This window comes from Brassica rapa, chromosome A03 (genome assembly GCF_000309985.2).
Source record: "Brassica rapa cultivar Chiifu-401-42 chromosome A03, CAAS_Brap_v3.01, whole genome shotgun sequence".
Lineage (NCBI taxonomy): Eukaryota > Viridiplantae > Streptophyta > Magnoliopsida > Brassicales > Brassicaceae > Brassica > Brassica rapa.
The window spans coordinates 25,421,723-25,443,206 of NC_024797.2; the positions used below are offsets into that span (position 1 = coordinate 25,421,723).

The window sequence follows — 21,484 nt, forward strand, 5'->3', positions numbered from 1 at the left end:
AAACTGTGATTTTTTTAAACTATTTTCAAAACTGATGAACTGAAACTCTATATCTAGAAAATGTATCTATAAGTAGTGGTATGAATTTTCTCTCACTAAAAGCATTAATGGACCTTTCGATAATCATAAATGCGATGCACCCTCTCTATGCATTTCGCAATAACTCCTTTTCCTTCTGCCACATCCTCTCCTCACCTATTTCGCTTCTTCCTCCTCTTTCCTTAGTTCCTCCTTCAGCCAATTCTCCATTTGTGTTTTTCTTTGCTATCTCCTTAAGAGAATCCTCCGAAAATCACCGGTTATGTCTTGACTAGGGTATTAACCCGTGCCCTTCTGATTTTCGCATATCTCTGCGTCCATCTCTTTTTCTCCACAAAAGGAGAGCTCAAAAATTATAGAAGAGTACTCAAGCTAGGGTTTCATTGTATGTCCAGAGGTAAGATCACTCGCTCTGTCTCTCTCTCTCTCTATATATATATATATTATATAAACCGATGCTTATATACATACATGTGCATATCTTTGTTTCGTTGACGAATGGGATCTATATTGCATGTCTGTTCACACTAACCGGATCCGTTCCTTTTTTTTTATAGTCTCTTTAAGATCTGCATTTTCTTTTATCTATTAAAAACTAGTGACTTGTTTTTTCTGTGACGATTTTAAAGAAAAGCGTAACAAAAGACTCCATAAACCTCTTTGGAGTTATAGAAGTGTAAAAAGGGGTTTGAGTTAGACGAATTTTACTTAGTAGATGTAAAAAGAACGTTGACTTAATGTCAACATTATTTTAACTTATACTATTAGTTAATTATTATTTTTCTCAATTCTTTTTAACCTTTTCAAATTAGGTTTTACTACAAACGAAGGTCAATTTGAATTTTCTGTAAAAAAAAAGACTTTTTGTACTAAAAAGACTTCATTTATTGGCTTCGGTAGCCTGTGGAGTTCTCTATCTCGCTACCTTTTATGTAGAATAGTAGATAGAAAAAAGAGAGAGAGAGAAAAAAAAAGATCCATTGATATCGATCCAAACCTACACTTAAAAAAAAAAAACACAGATCTGTTTGTAGAGTTTCGATATTTTTCCCCTTACAAGTCGACTTTGCTTCAGCCAAACATTATCGTTTTGGAATCACTCTAACAAGTAAGTAAAAACATGTAAGTTTTGTCTTTATGTAATCTTATTGAAAATTAGGTTTTCCTCAAAGACAGTCTCTTCATTCGTTCTTTGTTTTCTCTGCGTTTACTTGTAGATCCGATGATGTATGTGACTTTCAAGATTAGTTCTATAATATATATTGATTGTCTGTTTATGCATGTGTATGTAAATTCTAATTAATGGATATCTATGTGCTCTAATTTTCTATAACACTTTTTTACTTCAGTTTCTCTTTATTCTCTTTTATTATCCAACATTTCACTTAAATATTCATCCGAATCTTCGTGTCCCAATTTTTAACTAGAAATTCCCAAATTGTTTGTTTATATGCAACGAGCTTATGTCACGTAGTGGGTGCATTTATATTCAGAGCCTTTTTGATAAGATGAAATCATATGCTTATCTAAACGTATAGATATTAATAACCATAAAAATAGACAAAATACCAATATTTTGCTTTTCGTTTTGAAATGTGAAAAAGACTATATATATATATACAATAAACGTATGTATAGTTTCATATATCTAGAGGATTGCTTTCCATAATTCCAAGATCCATCTTCCGTTTCTACTTTGATCCTCGTATATATAAACACCATTTTATCTTTGATTTTGGACAGTGGGATATATACGTGGGAGTAGAAAGTCGATTTAAAGCAACGAAAATGATTTGGATGATCATCTAATAGATTTGAAGGGAATACAAAAGCTCAAAAAAAGAAAAACTCCAAAACCGATATAAGGATCAATAATCGTCAAAATCATCATGTATCAGCCAAACATGTTTGAGTCTCATCATCATATGTTCGATATGACCCCCAAAAACTCGGATAACGATTTGGGTCTTACGGGGAGCCGAGAAGACGACTTCGAGACCAAGTCTGGCGCAGAAGTCACCATGGAGAATCCTTTAGAAGAAGAGCTCCAAGATCCTAATCAGCGTCCCAACAAAAAGAAGCGTTACCACCGTCACACGCAACGCCAGATTCAAGAGCTTGAATCGTAAGTAAAAGTTCCCACTTTAAAAGATTTTTTTATGTTTTATGTTTTGGGATTTAGGGTTTATGTTTGTTTGTTTGGTTTCAACTTATAGGTTCTTCAAGGAGTGTCCTCATCCTGACGATAAGCAAAGAAAAGAGCTGAGCCGAGAGCTAAATTTAGAACCTCTGCAAGTCAAGTTTTGGTTCCAAAACAAGCGCACCCAAATGAAGGTACATACTAGAGCTAATTGTTACTCATTTTGTATATTCATTTAATTTGCATATGAATTTTCATTAGTGACTCATTATATTCATTTAATTTGCATGGAATGGGTCTTGAATCTTCATTAATGCTGTTTCTTTTTCATATTTAATCAAATGAAGTCGGGGATAAGGTAATCATTACTACCACGTTTGATTCAGTTTGCATAACTATATGTAACCATCTTTAAAACACATGTAGTTAGTTAATTGCATAGTTTAGGTCCAATATCAAGGAAACATATTGGTTATTACATATAATTATCCATTTGGTGTGCTTTAATACTCTTGATGACTTTAAAAACCTAAAGAAGATAACTTATGATCTTTATAGGCACAACATGAGAGGCACGAGAACTCGATTCTGAAGTCAGACAACGACAAGCTCAGAGCAGAGAACAATAGGTACAAGGATGCTCTAAACAACGCAACATGCCCAAACTGTGGTGGTCCTGCCGCCATAGGAGAAATGTCATTCGACGAGCAGCATTTGAGGATTGAAAACGCTCGTCTACGCGAGGAAATCGATAGAATCTCTGCCATAGCTGCCAAATACGTAGGGAAGCCATTGCTGACTCACTCCTCCTCGTCTTTCCCTCAGCTCACATCTTCACACCACATACCGTCTCGCTCGCTTGATCTTGAAGTTGGCAACTTTGGAAACACTAACAATAGCCAGACAGGTTTCCTAGGGGACATGTATGGAACAAGCGACATTATGAGATCGGTCTCGATTCATAATGATGCTGATAAGCCAATGATTGTTGAGTTAGCTGTTGCTGCCATGGAAGAGCTTGTGAGAATGGCTCAAACAGGTGATCCCTTGTGGGTTTCAAGCGATAGTGCGGTTGAGATTCTCAATGAGGAAGAGTATTTTCGGACGTTCCCTAGGGGAATAGGACCAAAACCTTTGGGTTTAAGATCAGAAGCTTCTAGAGAGTCCACGGTCGTCATCATGAATCATATCAATCTCGTTGAGATTCTAATGGATGTGGTAACAAATCTGTTTCCTTATCTTTCTCAAACCTAGCTAAACAAAGATTGACACTTATGGTCTTCTTTCTTTGTATAGAATCAATGGTCTAGTGTGTTCTGCGGGATTGTATCCAGAGCATTGACGCTAGAAGTTCTATCTACTGGCGTTGCAGGGAACTACAATGGGGCATTACAAGTGGTAAGAGGCTTAAAAAACTATTAATTTGATTACTTGTTTCACAAGCTATTATTCTGAATCATTTTGTATTTGTTTTCTGAAGATGACAGCTGAGTTCCAAGTCCCGTCACCACTTGTCCCGACACGTGAGAACTACTTTGTAAGGTATTGTAAGCAGCACAGCGACAATACTTGGGCGGTTGTTGATGTCTCTTTGGACAGCCTAAGACCAAGTCCTATCACTAGAAACAGGAGAAGACCCTCTGGTTGTCTGATTCAAGAATTGCAGAATGGCTATTCTAAGGTATAGTCTAACGGGTTGAAAAGTATGAGGTGGATAGTTTGAACGTAAGACTTATGTATTTTGTTATTGACATTTGTTGAAGGTGACATGGGTAGAGCATACGGAGGTGGATGACAGATCGGTTCACACCATGTATAAACCGTTGGTTAATACCGGTTTAGCTTTTGGTGCAAAACGTTGGGTGGCTACACTTGACCGCCAATGCGAGCGGCTCGCCAGTTCAATGGCTAGCAACATTCCAACCGGTGATCTTTCAGGTACGTTATTACTTAGAGGGCCTATTTGATAAATTGATAAACTATAAGACTAAATTGAAATAGTATTAACTACTTATTGAATTCTCCTTCACTTTGTTGTAAACTTGTAATTATGAATAGTGATAACAAGTCCTGAGGGGAGAAAGAGCATGTTGAAGCTAGCGGAGAGAATGGTGATGAGCTTCTGTAGCGGAGTAGGCGCGTCGAATGCACACGCATGGACGACACTGGCCACCACAGGCTCCGACGACGTTCGGGTCATGACCAGGAAGAGCATGGATGATCCAGGAAGGCCTCCAGGTATCGTCTTGAGCGCAGCCACTTCGTTCTGGATCCCAGTGGCACCTAAACGTGTGTTTGATTTTCTGAGAGATGAAAACTCTAGAAGCGAGGTAAAGAACAAAACCCTTTTGGTTTCTTTAGTTTCTTGACCGAACGTTCTTTAATTCAGTTCTTGATTTCTCAGTGGGATATACTTTCGAACGGAGGTTTGGTTCAAGAAATGGCTCATATCGCAAATGGTCGGGACCCTGGGAACTCTGTCTCCTTGTTCCGAGTTAATGTAAGATTATGTTCTGCAAACTCTTTTTTACTATTGGTAGTGCCGCCTCAAATCATTTCTAAATCCTGTTAAGAAAATATTAAGAGTATATTTAAAGAGTTCATGATATAGTTTTAAAAATTAATAACTTCATTAATATATGTTTTATCATAAATTTAGATTCATAACTAAAATTAAAGGTGAGTTTCAAAAAAAAAAGTTTCAGAAAAAAAACTAAAACTTAAAGGTTTAAATCATAATTTTTGAATTTATTTAAAAATTCTACTATTTTTTTTTGAAATAATTTAAAATTCTAACTATTTCTTTAAACCATGCTAAAAACGGTCATGTTTCATGATTTCAAGTTTTTAAACATTATTCTTGATATCGTAACAGAGCGCGAACTCAGGACAGAGCAACATGTTGATCTTACAAGAAAGCTGTACGGATGCATCAGGATCGTATGTGATATACGCACCTGTCGATATAATGGCTATGAACGTTGTCCTAAGCGGCGGGGATCCAGACTATGTCGCTTTGTTGCCATCCGGGTTCGCTATATTACCTGATGGCTCTTCAAGAGTGAATGCTAGTGCTGGAGCTGAAGGAGGGGATGGAAATAATCTAGAAGTGGTTACTTCCACCGCAAGTAACTGCGGCTCGCTACTCACCGTAGCGTTTCAGATTCTTGTTGACTCTGTTCCAACCGCTAAGCTCTCTCTAGGCTCAGTGGCTACAGTCAACAGTCTGATTAAATGCACCGTTGAGCGAATCAAAGCTGCCCTGGCATGCGATGGGGCATGATCGAAAATTTCTCTAAGGTAAACATTTTTCTTTATATTTATTTTACCAAAAAAAAAAAAATCTTTATATTTTTATTCAAATAATCACATCTTCTTGATGTATTACACGATGTATTACACGAGATTAACATATGGTTTGGTTTATGTTTCTGTAGAAGTGAAAGAGGAGGAAGGTTTAGGAGTTTTTTTTCATGGTAATATTTGTTTCTTGTTTTTAAAAGATTTTCCAAAAGGGAGTCAAGAACGCACCTTTTTGCGTTTAATCTCACTGCGCGTTTGATTGCGAGCGGGCCAAAAAGAGGCTTGAGAAAGAAAGGGTAAAGAGGTTCGGGTATTGACTTCTGCTGGAAACCAAAAAAAAAGTGAATCGGTTTGTTATCTTTCAAGCGTTTAATTTGCGTTTTCTCTGTTATTATTTTATCATTCAGTAATGAACATCTTAGCGTTTTGGGTATTGCCGCTACTTTCAGAGTGTATGTTGCTACTCCTTGTTATTACTAAGGCACTATTGTAGTACTGATATTATATTATTGTCGATGAAGCTCATTTATTTTATTTTTAGTTTATAAATATAACTAAGAAATTAATGGAATTCACAAAATATAATTAGTTTGGTTCTTCATTTTATTGAAGACAACAATAGCTAGAATGATGTGCCAAGTGTGAAATGTCCTTTCACTGACGACAACAATGGCTACAATGATGTACCAATCATTTGTGATATACGTGCATTGTTGCCACTAATAATTTAAAAAATATCGTTGTCTGTCCTGGAAATCTTGAGTCCATTTCTTTATAAGTGACCCATGCATAGTATGAAATTTAATAAGATTAATCATTCCCAAGAACAGAGCAAATCATTTGGTTGGTCCATCAAATCTTGCATACTATTGCCAGTTTTCATCCGTCAAGATTTTTCTATCTTCAGATCAGCTGTAGCTGAATTGGTCAAACATCATTATCAACCTATGAATGACGAAGCCACTCATTTTCCTCTTTATATAACCCTTACTCTTGAACAAGAAGAAAATATCTATAGTTTCTGATACATTGGAGACCAAATTATCAATGTACATTTCTGTGTGTCCACTGTGGATCCTCTGCTTCATCACCATAACCTTGGTCTCCTCCTCCTCATCAACAACATGGTATGAAGATCATGTCTCACTGAGAGAGATTAACACCCAAGAAAATTTCAGTTTCCCAAACGACTTCCTCTTCGGCACTGCTTCTTCTGCTTACCAGGTTTTTACATTTGTTCTTCCTCTTTTACTTAAATTCTCAGTAAAACCAATTTTCACTTTTACATGTGCTCCTATGGTATGATCAGTATGAAGGAGCTTACTTAACCGACGGAAAAACCCTAAGCAATTGGGACGTCTTCACAAGCATCCCTGGTAACATCTCAGGAAACCCTTTGTGAATAATGATCTAAGCTTAAAAAGGAAAAAAAAAATCAAACTTATAGGGTTTTGTTCTCATCCTTGTTGCTCAAGTCACAAGAAAAAACATATATAACTTCATTACCTGATTTAAATGTCATTTGCATAGGGAAAATCTCAGATGGAACCCATGGGAAAGTCGCTGTTGATCATTACCATCGATATCCGGTAACAAATATCTAAGCAACTGACTAGAAAGACAGAGTTGTGACTTTTTATTTCAACAGGAAGATTTGGATCTGATGCAAGACCTTGGAGTTAATAGCTATCGATTTTCTTTATCATGGGCTCGGATTCTTCCAAGTGAAGTTCTTGTTTTCTTGATTTCTGTATCTCTTTGAATTATTTTCTTTTCAGAACCCTTTTTGTGTTTGCAGAAGGAAGGTTAGGAGATGTGAACATGGAAGGTATTGATCATTACAACAGAATGATCAATGCTGTACTCAAAAGAGGTAATAACTGATAGATTCTAGAGCTACTGTCTCAAGACCAAACTTAGCTCAATACCATTCTCAGGGATGGAGCCATTTGTCACTTTGACACATTATGACATTCCTCAAGAACTCGAGCATAGATACAAAAGTTGGCTCAGTCCCCAAATCCGGTAAATATATTTATTAATAATGAGTTTAATTCACACCCAAATTTAACTCAAAGAGTCCCAAGATTGTCACATACTTATACTGTCCATACTACAAGTAGTCTATAATAAAAACTTCGAAATCTAACTCTCATATCATATCAGTAATGATATTAATTCAGACCTACGAGTATCTTAAAAATTGAGAATTGTCAAATATTATGTATTGTTACAAATCTCTAAAAAAATCCTGATGTGGGACATTCTAATATATATATACGCATGTCAGGCGTTGGCGTAGATACGCAAACTGTTACATTATTTAAGGACGACTAAATTATTTTGCAGGGAAGATTTTGAACACTATGCAGCGATTTGCTTCCGACACTTCGGGAACAGAGTTAAGTTCTGGTCTACGTTCAACGAACCAAACGTTCAAGTAATTTTAGGTTACCGGAAAGGGACTTACCCGCCTTCACGTTGTTCCAAGACTTTCGCAAACTGCACACGTGGCGGTTCAGACATAGAGCCACTTGTCGCTGCTCACAACATCATCCGGTCACATCTAGCCGCGGTCAATTTATACCGGACGAAATTTCAGGTGAATCAATATCATAACCGTACCGGAAGTTTCAAAAACGGTTTTGTTAACTCAGAGTTGTTTGGTTTAATATAGGAAGACCAAAGGGGAAAGATTGGTATTGTTATGAACACGATCTGGTTTGAACCGGTTAGTGATTCTTTAGCAGATAGATTAGCTGCTGAGAGAGCTCAAGCTTTCTACTTGACTTGGTAAGCCGGTTCGGTTTAAAAGATTGTACTTCTCACCCAAACATACAGACTTTTAGAATCGAAAGAGTGTAAAAATATAGGTTCTTGGACCCGGTTGTGTTTGGAAGATATCCAAGAGAAATGAAAGATATTCTTGGAGAAGATCTTCCTGAATTCACAAAGGATGATCTTAAAAGATCCAAGAATGGATTAGACTTCATTGGGATTAATCAGTACACAAGCAGATACGCTAAAGATTGTCTGCATACTGCATGTGAACCGGGCCAAGGAGGCTCCAGAGCTGAAGGTTTTGTCTATTCAAATGCTCTTAAAGACGGTTTACCTTTAGGAGAACCGGTATGTAGACCAACCCATTCAAAATAAAACCTATTTCAGAAACATTTTGAGGTTTTTAGTGGTAATAATGCAGACAGGAGTAAACTGGTTTAATGTTTATCCTCAAGGAATGGAAGAGATGTTGATGTATGCAACAGAGCGATACAGAAACATCCCATTGTACGTTACAGAAAATGGTAAGCATGTGACATAGATTGTATGTTTAAGTTTGTGCGGGATTTGAAAGAAGTTTGTAGTCTTATATCTCATCACGTATGCAGGTTTTGGTGAGAACAATACAGGAGTTTTGTTAAACGATTACCGGAGAGTGGAATTTATGAGTAACTACTTAGATGCACTCAAAACAGCAATGAGGTAATAATGCTTCAGCTCAAAAATATGTATTGGTTCCAACACACTAACGCTCATGAAACAGGAAAGGAGCAGATGTAAGAGGATACTTCACGTGGTCTTTACTTGACAACTTCGAGTGGATATCTGGTTATACCATAAGGTTTGGTATGTACCACGTTGATTTTGATACTCTGGAGAGAACCCCGAGATTATCAGCGTCTTGGTACAAGAACTTCATTTTCAAGAATGTAGGTCAACGGAGAAATGATGATGATGCATGAAACAAAAAGCAAGTCCCATGTTGTTGTATTTCTTGTTTAATTATTTAACAAAGCAAAATATAATAATAGTGTAAAACAGAGCTGTGAAAACAGTTCCAATAAACAAGACATTTTCAATGCTTATAAGTTCTAACAAAACTATTCATGATACATGAATGTGATGATGCCTGTAACAAAGGGAAGACACATATAGTTGTCTTTCTGTTTGAATCATCAGCAAATTAAGCTGGAAAGTTATCTAAAATAAAGTTGTTTTATGGAATGATCAAGTTCTAATAAAGAAGACATTCATTTGGGTCAAATATTCATTTGTGATAATGGCTTGAGAATCTAGTTTGGATCCAGAGGATAGATAAGATTAAAAGAATTCTTTAGTGTATGCTTTATTGCACATTATAAACTCCAAAGTAGCACTTAATGTTTTTTTTATGATTTTGGTGTGATCCCAAAAACTTTCTAAGTCTAAAGACTACCAAAAGGTCCATAGAAATCCGGGTTTTCTTGCCACTTAAGGCGTCTATGGGTGGCCAAGGGGAATCGAACCCAGAATAGAAGTAGCACTTAATGTAAAAATGTTTTTTTTTCATGAATACAATTTAATATTTATTCAGAAAAATATTTGTTTGTGTTCAGCTTGAGTTTGCCAATATTAAGGTTTATTGGAATCAGAGAAAGGTTTTTTAAAACTTCAGATCGAGTTTGGGTTGGATCCTCTCGGGTTTTGGTCAGATTTGGAATATTTTGGATTTTGGATTTTTTTTCCAGATTTTCAGGCCGGATCTAAAAAACCATTTGATGCAGCTTCTGGATGTTGATACGATGATCAATGAGATCATACCAACATCTTCTTGATCTATTAACATATGGTTGGTTTGTGTTTCTGTACAAGTGAAAGAGGAGGGAGATTTAGGAGGTTTTTTTCATGGTAATATTTGTTTCTTGTTTTCGTGAAATTTTCCAAAAGGGAGTCAAGAACGCACCCTTTTGCGTTTGATCTCATTGCGCGTTTGTTTGCGGGCTGGCCAAGAAAGAGGCTTGAGAAAGAAAAGGCTAAAGAGGGTTCGGGTATTGACTTCTGCTGGAAACCGAAAAAAAAGAAAGGAATCGCTTTGTTGTGTTTCAAGCGATTTAGCGTTTTGCGCATTGCCTCTACTTTCAGAGTGTATGTTGCTACTCGTTATTATTAAGCCACTCTTGTAGTACTGATATTACAGTATTGTCGATGAAACTTTGTTTATTCGTTTTGTTTATTTATTTTTAGTTTATTAATATTTTCACAAAAGATAAACAATTTGGTTCGTCTTTTTATTAAAGACAACAAAGGCTAAAATGATGTATCAAATGTCTTTTTATTGAAGTCGACAATGGCTAAAATGCTGTACCAACCAATCATTTGTGAGATGCGTGCTTTGTTACAACTAATAAATTTAAAAATATCGTTATCGGTCCTGGAAATCTTGAGTCATTTTCATGCATGGCATAAACTTTAATAGATTAAAATATTAAATCATTCCCAAGAAACAAAAAATCGTTAGGTTGGCCCATCAAATCTTGCATACTATTGCCCCTTTTCATCCGTCACAGTTTTTCTATCTCCAGATCAGCTATAGCTGCATTGGTGATGGTGAAACATCAATATCAACCTTTTTTTTTTTTTTGTCACATACATCAATATCAACCTAAAAGTGCACAAAGCCATTCATTATCCTCTTTATATAATAATCCTTACTATTGAATAAACAAAAAATATCTTTAGTTTCTGAATAGACCAAAGTATCGATGTACGTTTCTCTGTGCCCACTGTTGTTCCTTTGCTTGATCATCATAACCTTGGTCTCATCATCAGCATCAACAAGATGGTGGTATGATGATCATCTCTCATTGAGAGAGATTAACGCCCAAGAAAATTTTAGTTTCCCAAAAGACTTCCTCTTTGGCACTGCCTCTTCTGCTTACCAGGTTTGTAAATCTTCTTTCTTTTACTTCAATTCGCAGTAAAACAATCTTCACTTTTAATATGTGCTCCTATGGTATGTTCAGTATGAAGGAGCTTACTTAGCCGACGGCAAAACCCTAAGCAATTGGGATGTCTTCACAAGCATCCCCGGTAAAATCTCAAGAACCCCTATGTGAATAGTGATCTAAGCTCAAAAGGACAAAAAGTTTAAAAATTTTAGGGTTTTGTTGTCATTCTTGTTACTCAAGTTACTTGATATGTCAATTTGCATAGGGAAAATCGCAGATGGATCCCATGGAAAAGTCGCTGTTGATCATTACCATCTATATCCGGTAAGTTAATTGTAAATCTACACATTTATACAATATATCTAAGTAACCGTCTACAAAAACAAAGCTGTGGCATTTTATTTTCAACAGGAAGACTTGGATCTGATGAAAGACCTTGGAGTCAATAGCTATCGATTTTCTTTATCATGGGCTCGGATTCTTCTACGTGAGATTCTTGTTTTCTTTATTTATGTCTCTCTTCATCGAACTCAGAATCATTTTTGTGTTTGCAGATGGAAGGTTTGGAGATGTGAACATGGAAGGTATTGATCATTACAACAGAATGATCAATGCTATTTTAAAAAAAGGTAGTAACTGATAAAAATGTCTCATGACCAAAGAAAAATATCAAACTTAAAAAAAAACAAAAACAATAATAATAAGAATAATAAAACACCAAACTTAGCTCAAAATCATTCTCAGGGATGGAGCCATTTATCACTTTGACTCATTATGACATTCCTCAAGAACTCGAGCTTATATATGGAAGTTGGCTTGACCCCCAAGTCCGGTTAGTTAGCACATACAAATGCATGTCACACGCTGGCGTAGATACGTAAGATGATACATTAAAACGTAATTAATGTTCTTTCAGGGAAGATTTCGTACATTACGCAGAGATTTGCTTCCGACACTTTGGGAACAGAGTTAAGTTCTGGACTACCTTCAACGAACCAAACGTTCAAGTGATTTTGGGTTACCAGAAAGGGACTTACCCGCCATCACGTTGTTCCATGACTTTCGCAAACTGTACACGTGGTGGTTCCGACATAGAGCCACTTGTCGCTGCTCACAACATTATCCGTTCACATCTAGCCGCAGTCAATTTATACCAGAAGAAATTTCAGGTGAATCAATATCATTACCGTATCGGAATTTTCAAGTATTAGGACAATGTCACCGATTGAAGTATAAAATAATATTTACCTATTTTTAAGTGAATTCTTACAGATTTTCGTTCTTTTTTAACGTATTCTAACCACTTCATTTATTATTTTCTAATTAATTTGACTATATTTATTACAGAAGTACAAAACATAACTTCCCTATTTTTAATTATTTTATTATATTTTTACATTTTTTTAATTTTTCCAAACTACTTCATTAATTTTATTTACCATAATAATTCAACATCATTTATTTTATATGTTAATCTTAATAATTTCACAGGTTTAAATGAAATTGTTATATTCATAACGAGAATTCAAACCGGTTAACAAAAAAAAAATTTGCTTACAAAATTAGTTAGATATGAGTATTCAGGTACACGTTCGAGTATATATCGGTTTTTAGGTATTAGTTTCTTTTGAATTTTAAAATTAAACTATGTTTGAATATAATAAATTTTTAGATGGGGTTCGAATTAGATTCTTCTATGTCTGGGTAAATTTGTAAGAACCTAAAATTAGACAAATAATCTATGTGTTTAAAAATTTCAATACGCCATTTATAGAAAAGTAAAAATCAAACCCTCGTGCCCAAAAACTAAAACTCAGGTCAAGCTCTAGTTAATATACAAATTAGATGACCAATACATTTATCACCAGTTGCATAATGAGAACCCGAGCCAAAAACAACTTCCAAGTTCCAACCTAAGATTCTATCCAACTTTTGATGTTATACTTTGTCTGTAATATCAAAAACGGTTTTTTACTCCAATTGGTTTCATTTATACAGGAAGACCAACGGGGAAAGATTGGTATTGTTATGAACACGATCTGGTTTGAACCGGTTAGTGATTCTTTAGCAGATAGATTAGCTGCTGAGAGAGCTCAAGCTTTCTACTTGACTTGGTAAGCCGGTTCAGTTTAAAGATTCTAATTCCCACCCAACCTAACCGGAATTTTAGAACCGAAATAGTGTGAAAATGTAGGTTCTTGGACCCGGTTGTGTTTGGAAGATATCCAAGAGAAATGAAAGATATTCTTGGAGAAGATCTTCCTAAATTCACAAAGGATGATCTTAAAAGCTCCAAGAATGGATTGGACTTCATTGGGATTAATCAGTACACAAGCAGATACGCTAAAGATTGTCTGCATACAACATGTGAACTGGGCCAAGGAGGCTCTAGAGCTGAAGGTTTTGTCTATTCAAATGCTCTTAAAGACGGTTTACCTTTAGGAGAACCGGTATGTAGGCCAAACAATTCAAAATAAAACCTATTTCTGGACACAATTTTGACATTTTTAGTGGCAATGATGCAGACCGGAGTAAACTGGTTTAATGTGTATCCTCAAGGAATGGAAGAGATGTTGATGTATGCAACAGAACGGTACAGAAACATTCCATTGTACGTAACAGAAAATGGTAAGCATTCTGATCATGTGTCCAGATGAAACATTCGTCTTAGTCTTCAATTTTTTTTTAAAATGAATATACATATATTGGTTGGCCTCGAATGATAAATTTTTGCTAATATTATAATAAAATATTTATAGCTTCCAAAATATTAGCGGCCATGTAAAGCATGTGCCCTAGTTTGTGCGGTCTTGGGTGGAATTTTGTAATCTTGTATCTCATCACTTTTGCAGGTTTTGGTGAGAACAATACAGGAGTATTGTTAAACGATTACCGGAGAGTGAAGTTTATGAGTAACTACTTAGATGCACTCAAAAGAGCCATGAGGTAATAATGCTTCACCTCACGTATGTCTTGATTCTAAAACCTGAAAAGCTAATGGTGTGATAACAGGAAGGGAGCAGATGTAAGAGGATACTTCACCTGGTCTTTACTTGACAACTTCGAGTGGATATCCGGTTATACCATAAGGTTCGGTATGTACCACGTTGATTTCGATACTCTAGAGAGAACCCCGAGACTATCAGCTTCTTGGTACAAGAACTTCATTTTCAATCACATAGCTCAATCCAAAGATAATGAAGATGCATGAAACAAAAAAGAAGGCCCATGTTGTTGTCTTTCTTGTTTGATTCTTCAATAAAGCAGACAAATATAATGTAAAACAAAGCTGTTTTATGAAAACAACTCCAATAAACAACAATTTCAATGCTTATAACAAAACTACTCTTGATGCATGAAACAAAGCAGGAAAGTAATCTAATATGAAGTTGTTTTGCGAAGACAAGTTTTAATAAAGAAGACATTTTAATTGTTAATAATAGGCATGAGCTTCAAATACCTCTTCGGGTTCGGTTTTGGATATTGGGGTTTGTTGAGATGAGGGTGTAAGTTCTATTCGGGTTTTCTATATTTCGGGCCTGAGTCTGTTCAGATTCTTTTGGATTCTAGTTGGACCCGGATCTAAAAAGCCATTTGACGCAGCTACCGGATGATCTCAACATATTCAGATAAGATGAGTGTTTTTGGAAGGAGAAAATTGTTAAATACAAGGGTTCAAATAACGTTGGAACTTGATAAACTTCACACATTTGTGTGCATAGCAGAGATTCCAGAGGTCAAGAAGAGAATGAAAGAAGTTTTTAGTGGCTCAAAAAATTCATCTATAGCGAGGTGCTAAAAATGATCTCTTACGCTGTCTATGGGGTTGCTAAAGATTTGTCTGGTTCTGATCAAATCCGAGGTGGAAATGACGCAGGCCACATGGATCGTTTAAATCTAAATGACCGTCAAAATTTAAATCATTGAATATTTGTTTGATTATCCTGTCCACATACACATGCATGTTTTCTGAATCCCCCACCAGTTCTTTGTTCCTTCATATATTGTTTCCTTTCCCGCAGTTTATTATGTAAGAACACACGTGTTTTTAATGTGTAACCTTAGCTAATTCTAGATTTGTCTGGTTCTAATGATATCATAATGTTTTCAATAACCTTTTTACTTTTGGTTCTAAAAATGTCTTTTGGTTCTAAAAATGTCTTGCATTAGCCTCTTTTGGTTCTAAAAATGTCTTTAATTTTTATTTTTGGGGTAATAAGAAGAGAAAAAGACTAGAATAGCACTAAACCAAGTTTTTGTTCCCAAAGTAGCACTCAAGGTTCAAAGTCACAAAAATAGGTTTCATTAAAGAGGTAAATATACACTTATACCCCTTGGGTTAATTAATCTAAACATTAGGGTTTAGAGTTAAGGGGTGGAGTTTTGGAATTAGGGTTTAAAATTTTATAAAAAATAAAAAATAAAAATTTTAAAAACAGTTTCAAAATGTATTTTTAAATTATAAAAAGAAAATTTGAAAAAAAATAAAAAAAAAAAAATTTGAAAAAAAATTTTGAAAAAAAATTTATAAAAATTTCGAATCTGAAAACATATAATCTGAAACTATAAAAAAAATTTTATTTATTTTTATTTTATTTATTTTTATTTATTTTTGTTTGTTTATTTAATTTTAAAGCAAATGTATTAGGGATATTTTGTCCTTTAGTGAATGTCATTTTTGTGACTTTCTCTTTGCTATCTTTGAGACATAAACTTCAAAAGGTTCTATTATTGACAATTGCTCTAATAAGAAATTTATTTTAGTTTTATTTTTTTCAGTCATGAAAATCATAAAAAATTCATCAAAGGACGTGTGAGAGAGAACAAGCCAGAAGCTACAGACAGCATACACCGTGTCGTAAAAATCGCATCACTTACAACCGTTGGATCTTCATTTCTATCTCCTTCTCCCTCTCTTTCTTCTTCCTCCTCTCTTCTGTCTCTGCCATCTGACCTGTGGGTTATTACAGATATTCAAACAACTCTCACCCCTATCTCCTTCGCCTCTCTCTCTCTCCCTCCCCGATTCTAAAGAGCTGATTAGGATTTCTCGATTTGATTCAAACCGTACCTCACCGGATAAGAGACGAAGATAACAGATAAAAGGAGGAGGAGGAGGATGACGGATTCGAGCGTGGAGATGGCACAAATCTTGGCGACGGAGATGACGAATTGGTGGGAGGAGGTTAACGAGTCAACTCAATGGCAAGACGGGATCTTCTTCGCTCTCTGTGGAGCTTATGCTCTTGTTTCCGCCATCGCTCTTGTACGTTCTCACCGCTCAAAGTCCTCGTCTTTCTGATAAAAATCAAACCTTTTTGCTCTCTAGGTTCTTGATTTGAGGTGTCTAGGGTCAAATGACATGTCTTTCCTCTTATGTTGTTATCGTGTGAGCGATTGAGAAAGTTATGTACTTTATTTGGATGTGTTGTTGACATTTGTGTGAATTGGATTGTGGATGGACAGGTTCAGTTGGTAAGGATTCAAATGAGAGTGCCTGAGTATGGGTGGACCACTCAGAAGGTCTTTCATCTTATGAACTTTGTCGTCAATGGAGGTTATCATCATCTCTTTGTGTCCACCTCCTTTGGATTATGGTTTCTGACAAACCTTTTTTCTCTATGTGTGTGTGTGTAGTTCGCGCTGTTCTGTTTGGATTTCACCATCAAGTATTTCTCGTCCATCCCAAGGTGAGAGAGTCTCCATAATCTTTGGTTTGTTGTTTGTTTGATTTTTGAAGGCTGCATTTTTTAAAGTATCTAATGGTGTCTTGTTGGGGTAAATGCAGGCTCTTTGCTGGATATTATTGGATCTTCCGGGGCTCCTCTTTTTCTCGGCTTACACACTGCTCGTACTGTTCTGGGCAGAGATATATCACCAGGCAAGAATCTAAAAAGGAATTTTTCTTTTACTCTCTTTTTAACCTGCCACACAAACTCTGAATGTGTATATATGTTGCTGACTCTTATGAGCAGGCAAGAAGCTTACCAACGGATAAGCTGCGGATAACCTATATTTCAGTCAATGTTGCTGTTTATTTGGCTCAGGTTCATCTTTGATTCTTATTGTTTTCTATTTCTATTTTCTTTTTTTTGGTATGTTGTGGTTACTGAGATTCTTTGTACCTTTCACACTTTTTTGTAGAAATTTTGGGTGAATCAAAAGACTTAAGTTTGATATTGTAATTGATGTCTCTTCTCAGGTTGTTATATGGGTATGCATTTGGGTAAATGATAACAGCACTGTGGAGTTAGTTGGAAAGATATTTATGTCAGGTAGGTTTTTTCTCTGGTCAAACAAGTTTGTTAAGCCTGTTACAGCTCAGTCTTCAATACTATTATCTCTCTTATCTAAACTCTTTATTGATTTTTTGTTGTTGTTGTGTGTTTTTCTTCTTCTAGTTGTATCTTTCATCGCTGCGTTAGGCTTCTTGCTGTACGGAGGAAGGTAGTGTTTTTGTTCATCTCTGCTGCTTATCTCGTAAATTAAAGTGTCCGAAAGTTTTTAAATGGCTTTTCTTATGTGTTCCCTTCCCTTGCATGCTATGTAGATTGTTTATTATGCTAAGAAGGTTCCCTATTGAGTCAAAAGGAAGAAGAAAGAAGCTCCATGAGGTAGCCATTGTACTTGGGCAACTTTGTCTTAGTTTCACAGAACTTTAAACACAGTCATCCTGGCATTCAAATTCGATTAGCCTTTGTAACAGAAAAGTTATTCAATTGCAGGTTGGATCTGTGACAGCCATATGCTTCACCTGCTTCCTCATAAGATGCATTGTGGTAAGCTCTGAGATATAACCAAAAAAAGACGAAATGTTTATCTTCAGTTACTGTGCTGATCATTATTCCTTTTGATCAGGTGGGTGTATCAGCTTTTGACAGGGATTTAACACTGGATGTTCTTGATCATCCGGTTCTGAACTTAATCTACTATATGGTAAGTAACTAACCCCTTTCTTTAATTCTCTCTCTATCTCTTAGTGTATGCACTAATGGAAGAAGAAAAAAAAAAAATTACACAGGTAGTTGAAGTACTTCCATCGGCACTAGTCCTCTTCATTCTGCGTAAGCTACCTCCAAAGAGAGTATCAGCTCAATACCATCCGATCCAATAGACTAATGTCTGAAGCCCATCACACGGTGAGTCTGATAATGTTTCAAGAGAGAGTAAAGAATCAGTTGGGGGTAAAAAGACTAAAGAAGAAGAAATCGTAGTGGAATCTGCGTGAGTTTTTGGATTGCAAGATCATACATGATTTTACAGCTTTAGTTCTTTCATGTTACTACTTTGAAAAATCTGGTCAGGACAAGAGGGTTAACATTTGTTTGGAGTGTTTATGTTATGTTGGGTTGAAAATAAACAAACTGTTTACTTTGGTTAATTGTTATCATCTTCTTCACTTTTGAATTTACTATATTTGGTTTTCCACCCAATATTTTTTATCTGTGTAAACTGGGTGGTGAAATCCTGTCATCCTAATGAGGTTTGAATAAAAACAAATCTTCTACATTTTGCTAGTTATGTTAGCGTCTTTTCCTAATCAACTTGTTGTGAACATTTTAATTTACTTTACTATTTTCTAATGAGTCATGACACGTGTCATGGAAGTAGCAAATAAGTTGGGAACTAAACCGTCCCACATCGGAGAGACATAGAACGTATCGCTTCGTTATATATGTCTAGAAAGCATCAGTGGTCACGACCTTACTTGAACAGGATCTGTTCTATAGGCTCGTACCTCTGTATCCTTGATTTCTAAGGAGACAGGCCCCAAACCCTGGTTGATGAAACATAGCCGTGTTATCTGAGTGTGATTAACGGTGAAGATTGTCTTTGGACTATCCAAGCTGTAGAGGATCGCTATCTGGTTTGGTCTTGACCTAGCCAGAGTGGTCGCACGGTTGTCTGACAGGTTTCTTATTTTTTTAATGTTCTCTCCTTTCTTTTTACTATCTGCTGTTATGTCTCTAGTCTCTACCATTGTTGCCAGCATCTATATAGAGGACACAGTCAACTACAAGGAAGTTATGAAGCAGTATCATTTGAGGCTTAATGGTGGAATAATGGCATCTCTCAACTTCTACGCTACTAAATTCAACGAGGTAATAATTGCCCTGAAACGATGACTTTCATTACGTATGATGCTAAGGTCCCTCTTCAAAGCCAAAGAGAAGTAGAATTGTAACAAGAACATAAAACGGGAACGCAGTAGAAATCAAGAACTAGTTCTGCATAAGACTAGGTTTCTTATTGAACAAGTAAAAACCAAAACACGTCACCTCGTCTATTCCAAGTATCTTGATGACTTCCTGACTGCCACGTCAGCTGCTTTGTTAGTCTCAGCTCTAGTTCCATTGTCAGCATCTTGTAGCATCCTATCATGTGATGCTGGTTCTCTTGATTGTTCTGTTTTTGTGTTGCCACTTCTTATAGGTTGTCTCTGTGATTGAGGAACGTGTAGACTGCAGACAAGCTTGATTATGTTCTTGCGGATACTCCTTGGCCAAATAGAGATGTGCTACTGGAGGTTGATGAGCACTTTCAGAGTGAATGATGCCATATATGAGGATGATGATGAGGTGTTTCTATACATATAGTCAAAACCATATCTTTCATACTTTGCTGTTTTTGTCCGTTTCCTTTGCCTTATTAACCATGGAACTGAATCTCTTCGTGAGACCTTATCTATTTGATCTAGTGACTGTTTTATAAACTAGAATTTTCGAAGATTTTGTACACAACTTGCGTTCATATATGCACAAAGGCAAAGACACAAGAAGTTCAGACATAAAACTAACAAAAACATTATTCACCAATCTTATATGATTTGATTATACGACAATACCAAGAGTCTGAAGACGTTAATTCAACGCCCTTATTACTACTAGCACTCAGATCGAAACACAGTGCGAGCCAGCGGGTGGGACACAAGTAAGCAACACACACTACCTTTTCTTTAACACACAATACAAGTAGATTATTATTACAAGGCTGCGTTCCCGGGTGCGAACTTGAGGGAGACACTGTTGACACAATGTCGCTCATCGGTAGGAGTAGGGAAACCTTCTCCTTTGAAAACATGTCCGAGATGTCCTCCACAAGCTGCACACGTGATCTCTATTCTCCTCCCATCTGGATCCGCCTTTTGGGTAAAACATGTTTTAAAAGATAAGCGGTTCAGTTACTACCCAAACCATGAATGATGTCTTGATTTTTTTGAGAAACTTACGGTTCGGTTTATAGCGCCGGGGATGCCGTCAAAGAAAGCAGGCCAGCCACAACCAGAGTCGAACTTGGTGGCGGATTTGTACAGAGGAGTTCCACACCCTGCACAGCTATAGATCCCGTCTGTGAATACTTTGTTGTATTCTCCCGTCCCTGGATATCTACATTTACATGTGTAGAAACAATGATGTTATAGAACTTGAGACTCTACCTCACTCCCTAAGAGACTAAGATACTCATTGATCCTTCAACCACTGAGAACATTCTACTACAGATTCATCTGCTTATTACTGTTAATGTAAAGAGAACCAAGCAGGAGTAATGCATAACAGATCAAGACACAAGAGTGAGTAAGGTTCATAGCAAACTAAGACGATCAGATACAAGAGAAACAGAGTTATAACGTGAAAGAAAAAAAAAAGGTGAAAACTTTGAAAATAGTAAGATGCATAGTCATCTGCTACCTGACCTGAGACATCTCCTAAGAGTATTAGAAACAGAGTTTTAGAAAAAGGTGAAAACTTTGAAAATTCTTTTGAAAGTTTTAATCTTTCGGAAAATGGGTCTCCTGATTGTTAATCAAGAAACGTGTTTATTCCACAAAGGCTTACTAAACTCAATATTGATGAGATATAATTGAATCAACCCAACATGCCCGACGAATCAAATCACTGTGATGTCAATCTATCTATAAGAAATGACGCTTACTCAGTGCCTTTCTGCCTGAGGATTCTGAACTGCTCGGGAGAGAGAATCGCACGCCACTCTTCCTCTGGTTTGTTAACCGATCCGGGAGCAGAAGAAGCCATTGCTGCGATACGACCACCGCGAAAACCTCGACGGAGAGATGGTGGAGAGGAGGGGACGCGAAGGAGGTTGAGATTCGGGGGAGAAAGAGAGAGTCGATGGGTTGCGAGAGAGAGGGAAGGTGTGACGAAGGATTTGATGGTGGAAGAGAAGGTCAAAGAAGTGGCTGAAGATACACGCACAGATGATTGTATCACGTTCAACGCCATCCTCGCCTTTTTTTTTATCTCTTTCCTCCTTTTCGGACAGCTTTTTTTTTATG

The 21,484-nt window shown here is 36.4% G+C and overlaps 6 protein-coding genes and 1 non-coding gene across 8 annotated transcripts in view; 6 read left to right on the forward strand and 1 right to left on the reverse strand.

Annotated features, from left to right (window-relative positions):
- The window catches only part of LOC103861069 (potassium transporter 9), a 645,946-nt gene that overhangs the window by 474,419 nt on the left and 150,043 nt on the right, over positions 1 to 21,484 (forward strand). The window lies entirely within an intron of this gene.
- Positions 172 to 6,016, forward strand: LOC103861249 (homeobox-leucine zipper protein MERISTEM L1). 2 transcript variants are annotated; one of them, XM_009138965.3, is made up of 11 exons: positions 172 to 436; positions 1,783 to 2,164; positions 2,256 to 2,373; positions 2,738 to 3,397; positions 3,476 to 3,577; positions 3,660 to 3,860; positions 3,943 to 4,117; positions 4,238 to 4,509; positions 4,584 to 4,679; positions 5,055 to 5,479; positions 5,617 to 6,016. In XM_009138965.3, exons 2-10 carry the CDS (start codon positions 1,929 to 1,931, stop codon positions 5,460 to 5,462), a joined length of 2,268 nt encoding a protein of 755 aa, XP_009137213.2. In that variant the 5' UTR covers positions 172 to 436; positions 1,783 to 1,928; the 3' UTR covers positions 5,463 to 5,479; positions 5,617 to 6,016. The 2 variants fall into 2 exon arrangements, with proteins under 2 accessions (XP_009137213.2, XP_033142738.1); XM_033286847.1 differs by lacking the exons at positions 172 to 436; positions 5,617 to 6,016 and adding an exon at positions 945 to 1,147 and having other exon boundaries at positions 5,055 to 5,462.
- On the forward strand, positions 6,343 to 9,375 carry LOC103861250 (beta-glucosidase 47). The gene is made up of 12 exons (XM_009138966.3): positions 6,343 to 6,706; positions 6,792 to 6,858; positions 7,013 to 7,071; positions 7,131 to 7,206; positions 7,281 to 7,355; positions 7,420 to 7,507; positions 7,832 to 8,084; positions 8,160 to 8,275; positions 8,356 to 8,611; positions 8,685 to 8,787; positions 8,872 to 8,965; positions 9,027 to 9,375. Exons 1-12 carry the CDS (start codon positions 6,530 to 6,532, stop codon positions 9,223 to 9,225), a joined length of 1,563 nt encoding a protein of 520 aa, XP_009137214.1. The 5' UTR covers positions 6,343 to 6,529; the 3' UTR covers positions 9,226 to 9,375.
- Positions 10,890 to 16,283, forward strand: LOC103861251 (beta-glucosidase 47). The gene is made up of 13 exons (XM_009138967.3): positions 10,890 to 11,184; positions 11,266 to 11,332; positions 11,456 to 11,514; positions 11,602 to 11,677; positions 11,745 to 11,819; positions 11,935 to 12,022; positions 12,107 to 12,359; positions 13,189 to 13,304; positions 13,385 to 13,640; positions 13,716 to 13,818; positions 14,043 to 14,136; positions 14,203 to 15,220; positions 15,970 to 16,283. Exons 1-12 carry the CDS (start codon positions 11,005 to 11,007, stop codon positions 14,399 to 14,401), a joined length of 1,566 nt encoding a protein of 521 aa, XP_009137215.1. The 5' UTR covers positions 10,890 to 11,004; the 3' UTR covers positions 14,402 to 15,220; positions 15,970 to 16,283.
- On the forward strand, positions 16,011 to 18,606 carry LOC103861252 (tobamovirus multiplication protein 1). Its single transcript, XM_009138968.2, has 11 exons — positions 16,011 to 16,456; positions 16,657 to 16,747; positions 16,828 to 16,880; positions 16,979 to 17,071; positions 17,166 to 17,237; positions 17,393 to 17,465; positions 17,592 to 17,637; positions 17,741 to 17,804; positions 17,916 to 17,969; positions 18,049 to 18,126; positions 18,212 to 18,606. Exons 1-11 carry the CDS (start codon positions 16,310 to 16,312, stop codon positions 18,302 to 18,304), a joined length of 864 nt encoding a protein of 287 aa, XP_009137216.1. The 5' UTR covers positions 16,011 to 16,309; the 3' UTR covers positions 18,305 to 18,606.
- Positions 18,889 to 19,105, forward strand: LOC108871089. The gene has a single exon (XR_004457079.1). It is a non-coding gene; the product is annotated as a small nucleolar RNA U3 (small nucleolar RNA).
- LOC103861254 (peptide methionine sulfoxide reductase B5) lies at positions 19,960 to 21,462 on the reverse strand. The gene is made up of 3 exons (XM_009138969.3): positions 21,124 to 21,462; positions 20,420 to 20,576; positions 19,960 to 20,332 (listed from the first exon to the last, which is right to left on the reverse strand). Exons 1-3 carry the CDS (start codon positions 21,429 to 21,431, stop codon positions 20,174 to 20,176), a joined length of 624 nt encoding a protein of 207 aa, XP_009137217.1. The 5' UTR covers positions 21,432 to 21,462; the 3' UTR covers positions 19,960 to 20,173.

Bases quoted from the DNA above. Each gene is read 5' to 3' on its own strand.
- LOC103861254 (XM_009138969.3), bottom strand. From the start codon at position 21,431: ATGGCGTTGAACGTGATACAATCATCTGTGCGTGTATCTTCAGCCACT. The intron at 20,577-21,123 runs GTAAGCGTCATT...ATGTAAATGTAG, and splicing joins CTCAGGCAGAAAGGCACTGA to ATATCCAGGGACGGGAGAAT. The intron at 20,333-20,419 runs GTAAGTTTCTCA...TTTACCCAAAAG, and splicing joins CCGGCGCTATAAACCGAACC to GCGGATCCAGATGGGAGGAG.
- LOC103861252 (XM_009138968.2), top strand. From the start codon at position 16,310: ATGACGGATTCGAGCGTGGAGATGGCACAAATCTTGGCGACGGAGATG. The intron at 17,072-17,165 runs GCAAGAATCTAA...TCTTATGAGCAG, and splicing joins GGGCAGAGATATATCACCAG to GCAAGAAGCTTACCAACGGA. The intron at 17,805-17,915 runs GTAGCCATTGTA...ATTCAATTGCAG, and splicing joins GAAGAAAGAAGCTCCATGAG to GTTGGATCTGTGACAGCCAT.
- LOC103861250 (XM_009138966.3), top strand. From the start codon at position 6,530: ATGTACATTTCTGTGTGTCCACTGTGGATCCTCTGCTTCATCACCATA. The intron at 6,859-7,012 runs GTAACATCTCAG...TCATTTGCATAG, and splicing joins CGTCTTCACAAGCATCCCTG to GGAAAATCTCAGATGGAACC. The intron at 7,207-7,280 runs GTGAAGTTCTTG...TTGTGTTTGCAG, and splicing joins ATGGGCTCGGATTCTTCCAA to AAGGAAGGTTAGGAGATGTG.
- LOC103861251 (XM_009138967.3), top strand. From the start codon at position 11,005: ATGTACGTTTCTCTGTGCCCACTGTTGTTCCTTTGCTTGATCATCATA. The intron at 13,641-13,715 runs GTATGTAGGCCA...GCAATGATGCAG, and splicing joins GTTTACCTTTAGGAGAACCG to ACCGGAGTAAACTGGTTTAA. The intron at 13,819-14,042 runs GTAAGCATTCTG...TCACTTTTGCAG, and splicing joins ATTGTACGTAACAGAAAATG to GTTTTGGTGAGAACAATACA.
- LOC103861249 (XM_009138965.3), top strand. From the start codon at position 1,929: ATGTATCAGCCAAACATGTTTGAGTCTCATCATCATATGTTCGATATG. The intron at 3,578-3,659 runs GTAAGAGGCTTA...TGTTTTCTGAAG, and splicing joins ACAATGGGGCATTACAAGTG to ATGACAGCTGAGTTCCAAGT. The intron at 3,861-3,942 runs GTATAGTCTAAC...CATTTGTTGAAG, and splicing joins TGCAGAATGGCTATTCTAAG to GTGACATGGGTAGAGCATAC.